Source organism: Haliotis rufescens, unplaced genomic scaffold, assembly GCF_023055435.1.
Source record: "Haliotis rufescens isolate VD_foot unplaced genomic scaffold, xgHalRufe1.0.p SCAF_4, whole genome shotgun sequence".
In the NCBI taxonomy this organism is placed as follows: Eukaryota; Metazoa; Mollusca; class Gastropoda; order Lepetellida; family Haliotidae; genus Haliotis; species Haliotis rufescens.
The window spans coordinates 9,552,649-9,572,747 of record NW_025964112.1 but is presented as its reverse complement, the minus strand read 5'-3'; the positions used below and the strand labels follow the sequence as shown (position 1 = coordinate 9,572,747).

The window sequence follows — 20,099 nt, the reverse complement described above, 5'->3', positions numbered from 1 at the left end:
CGATGCCAGTATAGTTGTAATATAGTATATTTGAGTGTGTGCCAAAGTATCCTATGGACTCACGGACACTTAAAGAAGAACGGATGCTGCAATATCCTGTAATGACTGGTCCGTATCACCCTTACTGCCTAGCACAATGACTGATCCCCGCACATTTGGGCTTGTAAAAATGATGGCTACCGAGTAAACTAGCGAAGGCATCACGTACGCCTTATTATCGCTTTATTTAGTCTTTGGGTAACACTTGATATTGAAACACGGACAAACCTCTTACACTTATAAAGATCACTGATCCGTTCAAAACTTGATCATGGCTCCGTCTTCTATGGTGGAGCATGTTAAAGTAATTTACAAAAAACTAGATACGAACCATCATCAATGCCTCGGGTTTTGCCTTTCGAACATCTTCCATTCATAGTCTGTACGTGGAGGCGGATGAGTCATCCCTTAAACAACGCCGTCTGAAATTATACTCACAAAACATCACCAAATTAGATTCTAATCAGTCAAGTCCAGCTTTTAATAACGTATTTAATCCTTTTTTACGAATATATTAACAATAAGAAAAAAATCTCTATTCCACCCCTTGGAATAAGAATCAAATCTAAAATTTAGCTAAAATTAACCTTCAAGATATAGCTCCCTTCCAACTTTTGACATCGCCTACTTGGCAGATGATGCGGCTAAATGTCGACCTGACATTAACTAAACTTAAGAAATCTGACACAAACCTTCTAGTCTATAAACAAGTATACAATTAATTAAGAAACCCGTATGACAAGTTGTATCCCCTCATTTTTCCAAAGTTATGGCGACCCGTGAAGATCCGGAGTTAGAATAGGTCTTCAGCTACTCATGCTTGTCATAAAAGGCGTCTAACGGGATCGGATTATTTACAGACAGCCGTCATATAGCTGGAATATTGCTGCGTGCGGCGTTGAAACAACAAGAGAAGCAAGCAAGCAGATTTATAGACCTTCTTTCTTGCTTTCCATCTGAGTGTATACTGCGTGAAATGGGGACAAGTTTTCTCAGACACTACTGAAGTTACATGAATGAAAGTTTGCATGCTTATCTATGAGATACTGTCAAGACTTGGGTAATGCATGTAATCGAATCCCAATTGCGTGGATCGATGCTCATGATGCCAATCACTGGATTTTCTGGTCCAGACTCGATTATTTACAGAGCGCCGTCATATAGCTGGAATAGTGCTATAACAAACAAACAAATCTGATTATAATTAGCTACAAATACATTGTGATTACTTTTGGAGGATGCATGCAGTTTGAATGGTATTTCTTTAATTATTCTTTCATGTTGTTTTGTCAGTCACTCGTTCTAATAGTACTTAAACTGTGATTATGTTTACATTTAAACTCACACGTAACGCTATCAACTGAAAAACCTTGAAATCGAAACTGACAAAACATTCCCACACATATTAGAATATTTTCATCCTTGGTTATGTCTTTGTACAATACGGATGTTTAATAGTATACACAAGTAAACAACATTTTAGACACGTTTTAGAGATGCATATGCGCAGCATTGTGTACAATGTAGGTGTGTCTGTCTTCTAAACCGAATAAAAGTGTTATGGGCCCATCAGTCGGATGTTTAAAGAACAAAAATCTGCAATGGGAAAAAACTTGGACACCACCTCTTACGTCGGCTCCTTTTGATCCGTTATCTAGGCTATTATCAACCACCAACCTGGGCGTGCCATTATGACGTTAAAAGGGAATTACAAGAGTTATCTAGGTTGTTATCTGCAAATACGCTGGGCGTTCCATTTCGCAAAGAGGCAATCATACAGATAAATAACTTTACATATAATACAAACGAAAGAAAGATTATATCCGCAGAGCCACCTGCTACCTGCGAATTTGCGCTTTACGTCATAAACTGGGTCATTTTTATGTTCGACGAGGTGTTTGAACGGCGTTTAATATTTGATATCAGCGATCGCATGTACTTTCTCCATCGATAGAACTACAAACCTGTTCGACAGTAAAAAAACAAATCAGTGTGCAGTTTACGATTCCGACAGAAAATAGAAAGTAGAAACCTTTATATATTCATATGTATGACTGAATTTTAAGAGTAACTGAAAATGGGTAGTACAGCATTGTTCCATAAGTGGGTCTGATAAATATTTACTGGATATCTATACGTATTCGGCACGTTTTGGGCTGCGAAACTGACCTAAATATGTACATTTCCAGGCATAAAAATTACGAAAGATATATATTTCAAAATGAATTTGAGGCTATTTGCTTTTGAAAATATATCAATATTTGGTGGAAAACACAAAAAGCCTACAGTAATAGGATGTAATAATACGGATTGCTGCGCGTTCCAAACTCAATCGTCTTCCAACTTTCAGGAAACGTTGAAAATATATTATGTTTATCTCCAAATCAACCTGATCAGAATTCATTGGGTCTATTACAAAACAAAATCTTTTTCATAATCAAGAGAAACTACATTGAATAATATCAGATCATCGATATACCTGAAGCGTTGGTTAAATTTCTTGGTCAAATTCAAGTATGTTGATTTTAGCAATCCCTGCAGAAATTCCGATTTTTAGCATAAAGTAACAGATCAGCAAGGAGAGGGGCACAGATGGTACCCATGCCCACATATTATAACACATATAATAATTCCACATAGGCGTTATCTAGGAGAAGGTCCAGCATACACATAATGTTTTTTAGTAAAATTCAGATGCCATTTGGTTTAGTTTTTGACAAATTGTCCTAAATCCTGTTGTGTATTCAGGAATGAGAGAGTGAGATTCGATCTGTGCCTCTGTGATTAGTATATCTGTAAGTGGACTGTTGGGGGAAAGATATAGACCATATTTAAAGTCAGGATCTGAATAAGGAAATTTGGAGAAACCATCACGCATACAATGTGTCAACTCCACCGGCCTAATAGTCCCAAAGGAGACATACAAATACAGTAACGTTAGAAGAACTAGGGTTTTGAAAAGCTTGTCAAAGGTCGAAGTGTGTTAAAAAATCAAAATATAACAACAACCGTATTGTATGTAGTTCCGCATACCACATACTTACGGCATATCAATACAGCCGCCGTGGCAGCCAGACTTGGCATCGGGTGGGAATTACGTGAATATTCTTTCGAGACACGAAAATAGCTGGGACTCTTCACACAAAGTTTGAGCTCCATGGGCCTTCACGTTTCAGAGGAAATTTGTCTGATGATCCATGTCAACACTCATGATGAAAACAATACATTCCATAGTTTTCTTAAACGAGCCAAGGACTAAGGATAGAATCTCAGTGTCAGTGTTTATTTTGTTGATGGTTCTGTACTGCTTTGACGGTACGGAAAAGAGTGTGAACCAAGCGAAGTGCCATATCAAATCGGACCAGGTTCGCTTTCTCAAGGGAAGGCTCCCCGAACGACCACTGCACCGAGTTGATGTGAAGTGTGTTGAGAAGATCAGCAACCCTCGCTGTTATGAAGTCGGCCTGCCTGAAAAGTGAAACATGGCTTTCTGTTTGCTGCTCAGGACCAGTCACTTCCCACTCGAAACCGTCAATGTGTGATTTTGCATCAAAATGTAAATATGAAATGTAGATCATGTAATGAAATTAATGAGACTGTCCAACACCGTGTCAGTAAATGCCCAGCTTTGGCACAAACACAGTATCTTAAGCAACATTATGGAGTGGCTCGATCCTTTTATTATCGTCTTCGCAATGTTTGTGGTTTTGACACAGAGGTCCATCCGTGGTACGACCCAGAATGTGTAGAGGGCGTCATGGAAAATGATAAATACAATTTTTGTTTTAATAGGCCCTAAACAGCCTCAGACGCATCCAGGCCAACAAACCTGATCTTGTCCTTTTTGATAAATCCAATGAAATCATTTATATTATTGAATTTCCTGTCCCCTTTGTCGCTGATGTGATTGACAAGATTGAGGAAAAACATGGCGAATATGCGGACCTCGCTTTCGAAATGATACCCCAAGTACCAAGTTGTCCGACTCCCTATTGTTCTCGGTGCCTTAGGTTTGGTACCTCTTAACCTGTTGACTCACACTGGGAGAGTACCCGGGTTTGCTACCAGGAATACAGCCAATTGCGCCACATTCCATTCACCAAGTGGATGATCATAGCACAATACTATTTTTACCCCGGTAAATGGATCAGTGGTCACTCGATTTTCATTCTCAGCTCCCTGGGGAGTATACAACCCAAGATGCCCGTGAGGCGCTAGAAGGCTAACAGCCACCTCATCCTACTCGGTACCCATTCACTGCTGGGTGTATAGGGGCACATGTCCATCAAAATCACTTGCACAAGGCGACAGCACATGTGCTACAAGCGCTTCAGTGTGAGGCAGGAACGAAACCCTAAAAATTCAAACTGCTGAACGCGGTCACCCAACCAACTACTCTCCGAGACCGACGTTGCTTAACTTCACCTTTGTAACCTGTGTGTAAAAGTTTACGGTATGCGGAAAACCGGGCAACGGGACAACAGACAACGTGCCACTACCAGTATGGTGAGCTTACAATATATATTATGTACGTAATTAATTATGGCAAAATGAAGTCGTTTAAATAGTGACATCTGATTGCTCCACTTATGGACAGGAGGATTTTGTTGTACAGCTTACACAATGTTGTGGTTACTTGATAGTGCGTGTGCATTTTAACCATAATTGATCTATAACTTACAATAATTTGTTTAGTTTTCCACAAATAAATGAAATAAATAACATTGATATTAACATTTCATACAAATTTCATCTCAGTTGAAATAATCCCGAACTTCATCTTAAACAGTATCGATATATCTGTGTAACTATAAGTATCTTTTAATAGAAGATTGAGTGGACCTCACGACAGCAGTCAGTGTGGCCCAGTAGACCTCACAAACAACAGTAGTCAGTGTGGACCAGTGCGTCTCACACACAAAAGTAGTCAGTGTGTCCCAGTTGACCTAACATATCAGTAGTCAGTGTGACCCAGTGCACCTCAGAAAAAAGTAGCCAGTGTGGCCCATTGGAGCTCAAAACCTATAAGTGTGTGAGTGTTGCCCAGTTGACCTCACAAACAAAGTAGCTAGTGTGGCCTAGTGGACCACACAAACAACAGTAGTCAGTGTGGCCGAGTGGAACTCACAAACGAAGTAGCCAGTGTGTCCCAGTCGACTACACAAACAAAGTAGCCAGTGTGTCTGAGTCGACCTCACAACAACAGTAGTCAGTGAGGCTCAGTCGACCTCACAACAACAGTAGTCACTGTGGCCCAGTGGACCTCAAAAACAGCAGTGGTCAGTGTGACTCAGTGGAGCTCACAAACAACAGTAGTCACTGTGGCCCAGTCGACCTCACAACAACAGTAGTCAGTGTGTCCAAGTGCACCTCAGAAACAAAAGTAGTCAGTGTGACCCAGTGGAGCTCACAAACAAAGCAGCCAGTGTTTCCCAGTCGAACTCACAACAACAGTAGTCAGTGTGTCCCAGTGCACCTCACAAACAACAGCGGTCAGTGTGACCCAGTGGAGCTCACAAACAAAAGTAGTCAGTGTGACCCAGTGGAGCTCACAAACAAAGTAGCCAGTGTTTCCCAGTCGAACTCACAACAACAGTAGTCAGTGTGTCCCAGTGCACCTCACAAACAACAGCGGTCAGTGTGACCCAGTGGAGCTCACAAACAAAAGTAGTCAGTGTGACTCAGTGGACCTCACAAACAACAGTAGTCAGTATGGCCCAGTGCACCTCACAAACACCAGTGGTCAGTGTGACCCAGTGGAGCTCACAAACAACAGTAGTCACTGTGGCCCAGTGCACCTTACAAACAAAGTAACCAGTGTGGCCCAGTGGAACTCACAAACAACAGTAGTCAGTGTGACCCTGTGCACCTCACAAACAACAGAAGTCAGTGTGTCCCAGTGCACCTCACAAACAACAATAGGCAGTGTGGCCCAGTGACCTCACAAACAAAAGTAGCCAGTGTGTCCCAGTGGAGCTCACAAACAACAGTAGGCAGTGTGGCTCAGTGCACCTCACAAACAAAGTAGACAGTGTGGCCCAGTGCACCTCACAAACAAAGTAGTCAGTGTGGCCCAGTGCACCTCACAAACAACAGTAGCCAGTGTGGCCCAGTGCACCTCACAACAACAGTAGCCAGTGTGGCCCAGTGCACCTCACAACAACAGTAGCCAGTGTGGCCCAGTGCACCTCAAAAACAACAGTAGCCAGTGTGGCCCAGTGCACCTCACAAACAACAGTAGCCAGTGTGGCCTAGTGCACCTCACAAACAAAGTAGTCAGTGTGGCCCAGTGGAGCTCACAACAACAGTAGTCAGTGTGGCACAGTGGATCTCACAAACAACAGTGGTCAGTGTGGCCAAATTGACGTCACAAAAAACAGTAGTCAATGTGGTCCAGTGGACCCGCAATGCCCAGTGGTCAGTGTGACCAAATGGATGAATGGACTGTTGAATGGCCCAGTGCACCTCACAACAACAGTAGCCAGTGTGGCCCAGTGCACCTCAAAAACAACAGTAGCCAGTGTGGCCCAGTGCACCTCACAAACAACAGTAGCCAGTGTGGCCTAGTGCACCTCACAACAAAGTAGACAGTGTGGCCCAGTGCACCTCACAAACAAAGTAGTCAGTGTGGCCCAGTGCACCTCACAAACAACAGTAGCCAGTGTGGCCCAGTGCACCTCACAACAACAGTAGCCAGTGTGGCCCAGTGCACCTCACAACAACAGTAGGCAGTGTGGCTCAGTGCACCTCACAAACAAAGTAGACAGTGTGGCCCAGTGCACCTCACAAACAAAGTAGTCAGTGTGGCCCAGTGCACCTCACAAACAACAGTAGCCAGTGTGGCCCAGTGCACCTCACAACAACAGTAGCCAGTGTGGCCCAGTGCACCTCACAACAACAGTAGCCAGTGTGGCCCAGTGCACCTCAAAAACAACAGTAGCCAGTGTGGCCCAGTGCACCTCACAAACAACAGTAGCCAGTGTGGCCTAGTGCACCTCACAAACAAAGTAGTCAGTGTGGCCCAGTGGAGCTCACAACAACAGTAGTCAGTGTGGCACAGTGGATCTCACAAACAACAGTGGTCAGTGTGGCCAAATTGACGTCACAAAAAACAGTAGTCAATGTGGTCCAGTGGACCCGCAATGCCCAGTGGTCAGTGTGACCAAATGGATGAATGGACTGTTCAGGGGTTTAACAAATTGGCTGACGTCTTCGACCTGCGTCACTTCAGAACTTTCTCCTGGGTCATCTGACTAACCGTCACACAGCACATGAACTGTTGAGATCAACGTTAACATTGAACCTCAACTCAATAAGTTCTTACATTTTCGCCCAATGTGGTCCCATGTGAACTGAACCTTTCTTTCCATAGTGTAAAAGTCAGTTCTGACACTTGATTATAATTAAACGGTATTCAGAAGAACAAATGCGATAATCTAAGATTACAAACAGAAAATATATGTATCATGAAACTCAAAACATGTGGCAATTGGTAATGAAATAATGATGATTTCAACTTTCCAATACTCAATTTTTCAAAAAGCTCCAGCAGCTCTAGCCTTTGGTGTCTACTTCTGACAACTTAGGAGATATACTCGAAAAAGCTCTTTTTATTAAGATTTCGAAGCGTGTCGCACGGCTCTAGCGCAAAGAAGTTTTATCAGGGTTATAACATTCAAGATAAACTTTCAGGATTCATGGTTAACAAAACTGTAAACTGTAACTGTATACCCTCGGTGTGTGGGTGTTTTTTTAGGTGTAAAATTGGCTTGACTTTGCATGTGTTTGTGACAGATGCCACCACGGGGGCAGGATACGCTCACCTTTTGGCGAAAACCTGATATCACTATTTGATAGTGATTCATAAACACATGCTCATGATATAATTATACTCGTACAATGGACTCTGCCTTCACCCGAAAATTCTAATGATCACGTAAAGGGTTTTGTCGATTTTATTTAACATTTTATCGTAGCACACGTGAACGTAAAACATATTGTGAGATGCTGTTGCACAACACATCTTTAATTCTCCAGTCTCCTGAACGTTTACACCGAGGACATCTATATTTCATCACTAACGTTAGTTCATGGTGTTAAAAGGTGTATTTAAAGGTACCTAAAATAGAATGAGATGAATCAAATTGGTGGTTGAGTGAGGATTGGATATACGGCACAGGACACACACCCTCTCAACAGTAGCCAATGACAGGTCGTATCAAATTAAAGAACACACAAATGCTGACATTACCCCGACCCGGAACATGAATTGGGGAGTGGCCTCTCCAGTAGTATATGTATAGAACACGACTGCAACCTGAATGTATACTCATGCTGACACTTCTAGAAGGCGATCAGAAACATAACATATTTTAGGTAAGTGTATCTGCTAAGACTGGAACCAAGGTATATCGATGTCAAATTCTTTATTGTGCATTGGGTATTTATGCATCAACAAGAAGGAGTTGACTTTCACGAAGCTTGGTTCTCGTGTATACCGCGTTCAACTGCTAATCAAATATTCCTTCAATTATGTTAACTTCAGATTGTGTATCATTTGAATGATGTCTTTGGTTGCTGTTGTCTACATTGCACGTGTATTGATTATGTACACGCAAATAGACATTTGGACACCAGCATTTATACAGCATATTCCAAATGCACAGACACATTGTTTATGCTTTTACAAAATAAGAAGATACGTTTACGCCCAATGGAATCCGTTTCGACAGATAATCGAGGCAGATTACTCTATGGCGTTAAGTTTTCTATTTCTAAAAATGACGTAACATATGAAGACCTTGTATTATTGAGGCGGCTACTATATATGCTACTCTTAGATTTAGCTTTGTGTTGGGATAGAAGGGAATCTCAGATAAAAAGATATCTTGGATGTATTTATCTACACTTCTTAGGGTTCAACCACGTGACTTCAACGGTTTATCTAATTTCTGTTGGATCTATGTAGAATACGTAACGAGCTCCCGTGTAATACCAATTTTATGAAACGAGTGAATAGTTCCTTCGCTCGTCGGATACCACAACTATTCACGAGTTTCATAAAATTGGTTTTACACGGGAGCGAGTTTAGTATTTTATTTATCACTTGCCATTTATAACTTTTTTTAGGATTATACTGTCGTGTGTGAATAGGCTGACACCTACACGATCCACGGCATAATCCAACAGAATAAAACCTCAAACACGTCAAAAGCTGAAACGTATTAATTCAATGCCTTACAACGGCCCACCTTTAGAATTCAGGCGTCCGTTCCACAACGCTATCGTAGCGCTGAGGTTATCGCAACTCACATACTTTAGCATAGACTTACGACTGTCGTTGCGCTGCAGTACGGTCGCCTTGTGGCCCCGGGCCCTGCACCACAAAGTTTACAATCACGTCACAATACCCGATGACGTAATTTGGGGAATTTTGTTGCAAGATCCTTCGGCAAAACAATGCCATGTGACGTCAGGCTAGCGACAAGGTTGCTGGGGTCATCGAATATGCATAAGCTCCACTCAGTGATCTATCATCTACACACACGATGTCATTGAATAAGCAAAGGGATGTTGAGAGCTTTCAATATTTGTTTGTGAAATATGTTCCGACAGTACATAAGCACGCGTTTTGGTATTACACAATGTGTAATACAGCTGTATGTTAATTGAAAGGGCGATCTGTTCACGGGTAAGTGATAATATTTTAATTCTACTTCAGTACTGTTTCGCGTGGTTCAGGTGGGAAATCACACTGAATGTATTTCCCCAACACTCTAACGTCAGTGGGGGCAGAGGTGCCCCAGTTGTCTAAGGCGCCGCAATTCGATTTGCGTTCCTTTGGCACGCCAGAAACCTATGATTGTGGATTTGAATCTCGGTTCGCCCCGTTTTGTCAGCACCATGCCTGTGCTTGTGGGTGTCAACATGGTGGTAAACGTCTGACCTGCAAAACTACGGACTTTCCTCCCGCATTAAGCTGACGCACCGTGATATAAAAACGGAATACTGTGGCCTTAAACCTAAATCACTCACCCACTCTAACGAACCTATTGACATGTGCAACTATTTGAATTAATATGAATATGCCATACTATGTTTAAACTTTTATTTTAATACAACAGGCATTAATCTTTTGAACTGAATGTTATATTCATGAAGTATGTATCAAGTTATATGCAAAGTGAATAGACAATAATATTGATTTGTGTTAGTTTAACTTGAACTTTCAAGCCAAATGATGCTCCCTGCACGCACACGCAGGCGACTTACACTGTACGGGGCAATCTGATTTCAAGCTGATGGATCACATATTGCGACCTGTACTAGTCACTATTAACCCGACACTCAACCACATATAATGTTTATCGACATAGTGACACACTACATAGCGGTAATTATTGCACACTTTTGCTTTTAAATGTATGAACACCGTTCACTCAGGGATAAAAAGGTACTAAAATGCCATTCTCCATCAATTAGCTTACTCGAGTCAAGTCATGCACTCTCGACAAGAATGTAATTTCCAAACTTTCCGATTTTTCTTAAATGTGTAACCAAGGAGGCTGGTGAATTGTGTGTCATATCGTAATGCCTGCACATTATTTTCAGCAGTATAAACATGCAAACTGTATCAATTTTATTCACTCTTTATATAGACACCATCATAACACGATGTCAAGGCTACTGCAGCTTTTAGGAATCATTGCAATTGCTTTTGTACAAGTACAATCCACGCCAGGTAAGTCCTTCACCAGTAATTCCTACATATTCTCCCACACGAATCAAATAATGCACTGAACAGTACGAATATTTGAGAAAGATAGCGAAATATGTTAAAAGTTTATTTTGTGCATTTTGTGAATTAATTCCATCTTTAATCCAATTGAGATCCGTAGTACATATTATATTGGTGTAACTTCGGACTTCAAAGGTTACGCGTTGAGTGTATTCGATACGTTCTCAAAGGGAGCTCACTACATCCACTTCCGCATTTCTTAAACGGACAAAATAATAACGAAGACGACCTTATGTTAATTTGATTATGGGTAATCGCTATAAGATTACCTGTAGGTTAACGTTATATATAACTGCAGTGAAACATGACATTTAAGCAATTCTGATGAAGAGACGACCTTTATGGGCAACATTTTTACCTTTGTTACGCTCTCATGCAATTAACATTACGGTATTTTCTGGCAATGTGCTTCACCAACATGAGGTGGCACAAGGATGAGCCTTTTGTGAACTCGCTGTGCATAGTTGCATCACTAAGTAACCGGGATCTGTAGATTCATCGCGAATAAGACCCTTGGTCTTCAGGTCAAACGCTTTAATTAATTAATGTGATTTATGGCCTGCGTTACATATTACTTTCCTCTCCCATAATCTGAACGCCACCATTTGGGTAAAAATGATTAATAAATAATGATTGCATGATTCTCATAATTTCAGAATTCAACTGCTTACGGACGAGTGATGATTGTGCAGGTGGCAGCAGCTGTGCCCCCACTGGAGAATGCACGTGTACAGCTCAAAAGGGCAACTATGACTGTGGAACAGGTAGATGTTTATAAACATTCTCTGAAATCATCTACGGAATATACTTTGTGTGTTTGTTGTTTAACGCAACACACAGCCATATTCCAGCAATATGACGCCGGTCTGTAAATAATCGAGTGATATACATTATGAGAATCGATCCACGCAATTGGGATACGATGATATGCATCAAACAAGTCTGACCACCCGATCCAATTAGTCTCAATATTAGAAACGTTTTCTTTCAGATACTACATCCGTTGGCACTGCTTGTGCTTGTGAAAACACCGGGTTTATATGCCTACCAGATGAAACCACATGTGTTTGCTCAGAGAAATTCTACGGACCGAAATGCCAGTACAAAACATGTAAGTACATCTTCCGCTTTTGTATTTCACATTTGAGAAGGAAACATCTTTACTAGTTAACCTCTACTGTATGCTGTTGAAGGAACATTGGATGATCACGACAGTGATATCGATGTTGTCACATCCCAATTTGCCCTTTTCCACAACAGAACAAGAACAACCTTTACCATATCAGTATTTTCAAAAAGGTCATTGTTACAAGTCTTAACATGTATGTGTTAAAGTCAAATGATAGTTCATCTTTACATGTATATTAAGTTATACAAATGCACTTTCTGCTCAGGAATATGGTTCTCGAACACCTGTTGTCGTCACCGATTGTCAGTGATCCGTTCATATAATGTTCAAGCTGTTTGGGCTTTTACGCCCAATTGAATCTGTTTCTGTGAATAACAGAGACTCTATAGCTAGTTATTCTCTGGCGTGAACATTTTACATTTAATAGAGTTGTGGGATGTGTTTACGTTCCTTTCTTTATTTACGATATTTCCTTAATATATGGAAAGGAGATAAGATAATATCTGAGCGTTCAATTACATGCACAATAAATGGGCTTCACATCATGAAGATTCCAAGGTAGAATATAGCAGCAAAACCAGGCTAAAAATAATTTGAGATTAGGGATTATGTGGTCAAGGATTTAACCAGGTCACCTCCTTGGGAGACACTCTTCTGTTCCAACCGCGAAGATGCTGACAGATGCTTACATGAGAGGCCACAACTGTTAATTCAATTACACTCTACAGCATGCATTTAGTGAGTGTCGTTGAGTCTTCCTGACGCTTTGATCAGTATTTAATTCATACAAAGACTTGACAGCTAAATAGGGTAGGAAAGACGCAGGTCGTTGTGATAAAGTGATATTGTTCACAAATGGCAGGTCACACCCACAATTAATACGCTAACTCAATCCTTTCCTGTGGAATTGCAGTGGATGTGAGTTGTTCGAGTGCTGGGAACCACATCCTGAACGTCAACGTACCCGGTACCCCAACGTGTTATGTGAAGGGATTTGAGAACACCTGCAGCTTTACCACAACTCCACCTACCGGAACACCGACGGGCTGGACAGGAAACTTTCTGGAAGCATCCCTTACAGATTCTACAAACTGTGGACCACCGACAGCAACTACGGTTTGGAACAACTGTTGTAGTAATTAAGCTAACATAAAAAAGTAAAATTTTAATAGAAATGAATGACAAGGTCATAAAGTAATGCAACTACATACACTGTACTATCCACATGGCATCTAAATAAATTATTATTATGTTTCTCAATAAACAAAAGGTTTTACTGTATGTAATGTTAAATTACAGGATACGAATGGAACATCCACTCAGTGCTTTACAGTGATTTGCCGGTATGAAGCCTTGTATCTCACAGGGCTCGATTTTGAGGCCACCTTCTGCTGCGGTGATGCGCAGAAGACGGTTACAACTGCAGACTTGAGCTTGTCAGAAAAGTAGGTATAATTTCGCGTCCTTGTCGTATTAACATACTTGAAAGGTAAAACCTTCCTGGTCACCAATCACGAGGAATTCATACTTATAACATGTTATAATACATGCATGTTGAGTGTAAACCAATTGCTTCGGTTTTGCTGCCCAAATGGCTTCCTTTCCCTGTCGCAAAAACAGTGTTGATTAATGTTCACTTACAAAATTAGACATTTTCACCACTTCTACATTCCATGCTACCAATAAATAGGTTAAGTACAAACACATTCATATACGAAACCGCAAAAGAAACGATTTTAATCGGGACTGTGGGCAGGCAACTGCATGGTTCTGATGCCATTTTGCTGGTCTCTTGTTGCTATCGCAGTGTGGGCACGGGCGTTATCATGCTGAAACTCGTGGTTGCGGCAACGTGCCAAATGAGGTATGGCGTGTGGTCTCAAGACTTGATCAATGTACCGAGCTGCTGTGACACCATTGCCTCTCCCTGGACCGATGTTCTGGAAGGCCACAGGGCCGACCATCTGTGCAAGACCAATTCCACCCCACACCATGATGCTCGGACCACCCCACGAGTCTCTCTCAACAACACAAGCATCCGAAAAACGTTCCCCACGGCGTCGCCAGACTCTCCCTCTGTCATCTACTGTTGAGCTACAGTATCGGCTCTCGTCTGAGAAGAAGACTCTTCTGTGCTGGTGCTGTGTTGCCCACTGAAGACGGTTCCGGCGATGACGTGGTGTCAGAATGGGTCCTCGGTGTAGCCTGTGACAGTGGGGGTGTCTGCTCGTCAATCGTCAACGCACGGTGTCCGCACTAATGTGTCGCTGAGGTGTCCGCATGGTCTGTCGAGCAGTTTCCGCAGGAGTAACAAAGCGATCTGTCCAGCTTGCAATCGTCCAAGGGCTTGGTGTTGCTGATTTCTTGTCAATCTTGGCATGTGGTAGCAATTCAATAACGAATGAATGTTATCCGATCTGGGTGGATTTGTATAGGGCAAGAAATGGGGGAACGCATGGGGGAACGCATGTGCATTTCAATTTGCGCGGAACTCACCTGCAACGAGTTACCCTGGCCATTGCCGTGATGAGTTTGGGCGATCAGTTTTATTGTCATCTGCTTTATTTTTTATCATCAAATTTCATTTTTCTGGAGAAGGTCATGTTAAATTTTAGAAACTTTGAGAAAAATTACCCAGCCAGATATTTAAATGACAACTTTTCATGCAAAGTTACTTAAGGTGACGTTTCTTTTGCGGTTCAGTATATTATTTTCGGTTATCCACAAAGTCGTTTGCCCCTTGTGACCATCCGGGTTAGAATTGATATTAAGTAGCCGATGTCAGTCGCAAGAAGGCGACTGACGTGATGGGATTTCCAGACTCGCTGCCTTGGGTGACGATGTCATCCAAATATTTACAGACCACCGTCATATACCTGGAATATAGCTGAGTGCGGCATTAAACAACAAACGAACAAAACAAAGTCTTTTGAAAGTCTTCCCTCGGCAGAAGTCATTGAGTAATTGAAGCTGCATTCATCAATGTACAAACTATGATAACCCATTTAGAAGTTTACTGCATGAGCATCGTTGTACGCAGTTGCGCCAGGTCGCTCATGTAAACACCTTACCTTAATAAATCGGCTTTCACGTCAAGGTTTGGTCACTAGAATACTGACTTGACTCGGTATGAACACGGGCACGCAAGAAAGATAATAACATATGTGAATGATAATATAGTAGGAAATTTGTGTGTAAGAGATAATTACTCGTTATGTTAGAAACACATTTAATATTTTCTAAAATGTACTGATTTCAGTGGACTGACTCCAACAAACGTTGTTGCAGACCCTGCAGGGAATGTTGTTACGGTGGTGATGAAGGACGGTTCTGACGCCCCTATAACCAGTGGGTCCACAGTTGATATCGGTTCGACGGTTAAGCTGGAATTCACACTTGATTCTGCCTCCGGTATATATTTTTTATAACATTCTAGTTTTAGCAGACACATTTTCATGCATCATCGAGACACTATCGTTTATTTCATTTTCTGTTCGGCCTTTGAGTAACGGAGATATATCTATGTGTCAGTAGTTGTCTATATGTACAATACCAGGCTCAAATGAAGTGTATTCATTTTGTAACTTTATGAACATATATGGAACTAACCTTTGTGTTAGGTTGTATTACATTATCATCTGAGGAATCTACCTTCTGACATAATATGGTTAAGTACATCTAAAATACATTGACTAATTTCATGTTCTACAACAGATTTTGCTGCAATACGCGTCCTCTCGTGCAAAGCCAAAGATGGCGGATCCATGGAAGCTGTGTTTATTACAAACAGGTATGGTTTTAATCGTCAGTATCAAAATATATTAATCTTTACTGTCGGTAGTTTCCATTATTCCAAAGAAAATCGAATTAAAACTTGAATTCTTTAACTGCAGTTGTCCCGCAAAGACATTTGTTCAAAGCACCACGCGTACGCGTACGACTGGCAGTCCAGTAACAATTGAAACAAGAGCTATCAGGTTCACATCAGGTTCAACCGTCACTTACGAATGTACAGTTCTTGTCTGCAGACAAATGACCGAATGCACAGCGGTGAGTATACATGTATATAATGGTACGTTACTGTTATAATTGGGTTTTGTTGATTAATTACGGAAAATGATCATTGTGTCATACACACCGATAGAGCAAATCTTTGTTCCACACTCGAATATTTATATGCCGCCGTGATTCGGCCTCCGTAATGTGCGAAAAACAACGGTTACTCACTCCTTCGAAGATAATAATAATAATTTGTTTGAAATTGTTGATACATTGTTTGATATTGTTTGGTACATTGTTTGATATTGTTTGGTTCATTGTTTGATATTGTTGGTACATTGTTTGGTACGTTGTTTGCTACATTGTTTATGTGAACAATACAAGTAAACCATACTGCAGAAATCGTAAGCTCATTAACCCGTGAAGATTCCAGGTAGAATAGGTCTTCAGTAACCCATGCTTGTCCGAAGAGGCGACTAACGGGATCGGGTGGTCAGGCTGTCTGGCGAGGCTGATGCATGTCAATGTATTCCGATTGCGTGGATCGATTCTCATGATGTAAATCACTTGACAAACAAACAAGCAAACGTAAGCTCATTAAAGTTAAAACATTTTTCTTTATCATTGCACTGTTTCTTTATTGTATGATTTCATCACCATGTTTCCAGATAAATACAAGAATACATGACGAGTGTATCGGTTAACTACAGATCGAGGGATAACGTTTTATTACATGTTTGTTTATAGGCATTTTGAAGTTGGGGATCTTCCGGTTTCGGGCTTAAGAAGAGAGAAATAATCGTCTCTTTTTTCACTATCCTCCCTGAAAACACAAAAATATGCGAGGCATGTATCGGTTTAACTACAGATTCACGGATAACATTTTTATTCTTGTTCATAGGAAACGTGTACTGGTGGAATTGATGGTTTCGGGCGTAAGAAGAGAGAAATAGCTCCCTCGTCTAACTCCACTGAACAGAAAACGCTTGTCACATTTATCAGAGTCAACGACCCACTTGCAACATCAGATGGTACGTTATTATCAAGCATGGCAAACGGATTAATAGTTCTACCGGTAGAGCAGGACATGCTTACCCTTTTGGCGAACACCTGGTGTCTTACTTCATAAAGTGTTCACCACTATTTTGTCTTTTACGCCTAATGGAATCGGGACGGCAGATAAGTTAGATAATCGAGACTTGTTATTCTCAGGCGTTGACGTTTTATATTATATCGTTTGTTTGCACTTCTTTGTGAACATAATTCAAAAACAGAAAATATTAAAACCGTACACATTTGCGATGGAAGTCCAAAGGACCCTGAAAATATCGATTTCATTCATTCATTTTATATTCTATAAAATAACCTCCTTCCAGTGAAGAGTGCTGTTCAAGACGCTGTTGCGCAGACTGGTACCATCAATCTAACAGCCGCAGTGATTGGCTTGGCTGTCGTTGTCCTTGTCCTCCTTGGAGCGTGTCTTGTCCTTGGCCTTCGTCTCATCAACAGGCGGGCACCTGTTACAGACACCAAAGGATAAAATGTTGGACTTTGTTTCTATTGCCAATGACGAATCTAAAGTCATTGTTTTATTAATTATCATTAAGTCCTTTGTTATGTTTATGTTGTAGGATAAATACAACTTTAGCTCCTATATTGTGACAGTTTTATGATTAAGGCCTACGATTTCTCTTGTAAATTCACAGACGAAAACGTCCCCTAAAAACGAAAGTTGAAATTTCTGCGTTAAATCACGTCAAACCTTTTCTAAAAATTTGTAAACACGATTAGACATAAGAAAAAGTCACACAATTTTTAATTGTCCTATTTTTTTAGATATGTCACAATAAAAGATACATATTTAAAGTCGATGAGTTTGTAGATCACATTCAAAGCTAGAAGTTGTCATTAACGTTAGTCATTCGTTCGCGCAAGATGCAATGGTCATAAACATCTGCGTCATTTATCTTTATTACTTAAAAAGCATTTTACTCTTTTGTGACTGCTATTTTGGTCTATGGATATACGTGAAATGTTAAATCAGCCGAGGGATTTAATAAATGTTTGAAGCTGAAATTTTGTATTCATCGATACAAATACATGTATGTGGTAGATATTCATAAAAATGGATTTCCCCAGGAATTTCATCAAATAACATGAATCAGTTTCGGCGGAAAATGGAGAGTTGTTATTCTTTGGCATTGACGAATTATAGAAATAATATTTTCACCTCTGAAGGGTTTTCATGATGCTTGCGGTAGTGGGCTCGAGTACAAAAGAAACGACACACAAGGTTTGGGGAACAAAAGACCACGAAACGATATTGCCCCTGAACACCACGTAACAAACTGACCGGATCCATTTTCATGTCCTTATTACGTAAAAACGTGAAATTATGCATTTCATTATGTAATACATAATCTTAAATTTTTTAAAACTTGATTAGATGTCAGAAAATGTCACACAATTATAAACAGTCATATAATTTAGATATGTCACAACACAAGATACATTTACAGTCGATGAATTTGTACATCACATTCGAAGCTAAATATTGTCGTACGTTTTCATCATTCGTTCTCTTCTCTTGCCCTGCATAGGTGATTAACATCAGTCATATATCTGTGTTACTAATTGTAAGACTCTTGTGTGACTTATTTTTGTGTGTGTAGATATACGTGGAATGTTTAATCAGCCGATGGATTTAATAAAAAGTTGAAAATGTAATTTTGTGTTGTTTATGGAAAGATATACTAAACAAGTATCTTTACGTGGAAGATATTCATAAAACCATTCATTGCTCAAGGAATCTCCTTTGATAAAATGAATCTGTATAATAAAAAAGTGGAATAAGTACACTATTGAAGGGTTTTCATAATTCTTATTGTATTGGGCTGGAGTACAGAACCGACAAAATAGGTTTGGGGAACAAAAGACCACCAGCCCCCGAACTCCGCGTAAGAAACTGACCGGATCCTTTTCATGTCTTTATTACCCTAGGGGTACGTTATATAGGTCTTCAGCATAAAAGCGACTATGCTTGTCGTAATAGGCAACTAACGGGATCGGATGGTCAGGCTCGCTGACTTGGTTGATGCATGTCATCGTATCCGAATTACGTGGGTCGATTCTCGTGATGTCACTGGGTTGTCTGGTCCAGACTTGATTATTTACAGACCGCCGTCATATAGCTGGAATATTGCTGAGTGCGGCGTTAAACAACAATAAAAAAAGAACCCACGATTATCGCTAAAGACGACTCCAGACCACAGTGAAAGACAGCGAAACCACGTTTAATTCGGGGTTTAAAGATTTTACATGTTTCAGGAAGTATTTACAAATATCCAAATTTTGGGGTTTCATAATTCTCGCAAATATCACCCATATGCCGTATTCAGTGAATCTATTTAAGTGTGAAGAAAGCGGAAAATGTTTCTCACACTCCAACCCCTGAGCAGTATTGTGAGGTGCGACGAGGTCAAATGGGATTTAATGTCGCGTTCAAAATTATTGCACTTACATTTCGACGTACGCATGCATGCACGTGTGTGTGGGGCTGCTTGTACAAGTCCAGACTGATGCCGATTTTATAGTGCTAGCCCACTGACATACCATGCCATACCAGTTTAACATGAGTACTTCAGTATACTTACTCCGAGCCGACCTGTGCTTGTTTAGCCCCTTTACACCGAGCACCAGGCAGGATAACAACAAGTACCATCTTTTAACGTCATTTGGTATGATATGGCCGGGCGGACGCTCTACCACGAGATCACGGAGGCGGCCAGCAGGATTGTGATGCTGACTCATCAAGGGCCATGCACAGTCGGTGTTTATCTTAGTCAGTTTTCCTGACAGGTAAGGCACACTTCTGTAAAGCAAGACATGTTATGGTAAAGAGGTAAATATAAAACGTCGACGCCAGAGAATGGCGAGTCTTGATTATCTGGGGAACAGATTTCAATAGGAATAGAAAACAGCGGCGAAAAATACATGTGTATTAGTGAGTGATAGTTTTAACAGTATTCCAGATATATCACGGCTTGTCAGTTCAATGTGGGAGGAAAGCCCGAAGTGATGCAGGTCTCAAGCGTTTACCACTTTGATGAAACCTACTAGCATGGATATGGTGCT

General features: G+C 40.8%; 1 protein-coding gene across 1 annotated transcript; it reads left to right on the top strand.

The window, feature by feature from the left end:
• The first annotated feature begins 8,290 nt into the window (after positions 1–8,290).
• LOC124135813 (EGF-like domain-containing protein 2) lies at positions 8,291–18,692 on the top strand. Its single transcript, XM_046501387.2, has 11 exons — positions 8,291–8,415; positions 10,698–10,780; positions 11,494–11,601; positions 11,829–11,948; positions 12,880–13,082; positions 13,266–13,411; positions 15,226–15,377; positions 15,681–15,756; positions 15,860–16,016; positions 16,867–16,996; positions 17,342–18,692. Exons 2-11 carry the CDS (start codon positions 10,714–10,716, stop codon positions 17,503–17,505), a joined length of 1,323 nt encoding a protein of 440 aa, XP_046357343.2. The 5' UTR covers positions 8,291–8,415; positions 10,698–10,713; the 3' UTR covers positions 17,506–18,692.
• Positions 18,693–20,099: the final 1,407 nt, after the last annotated feature.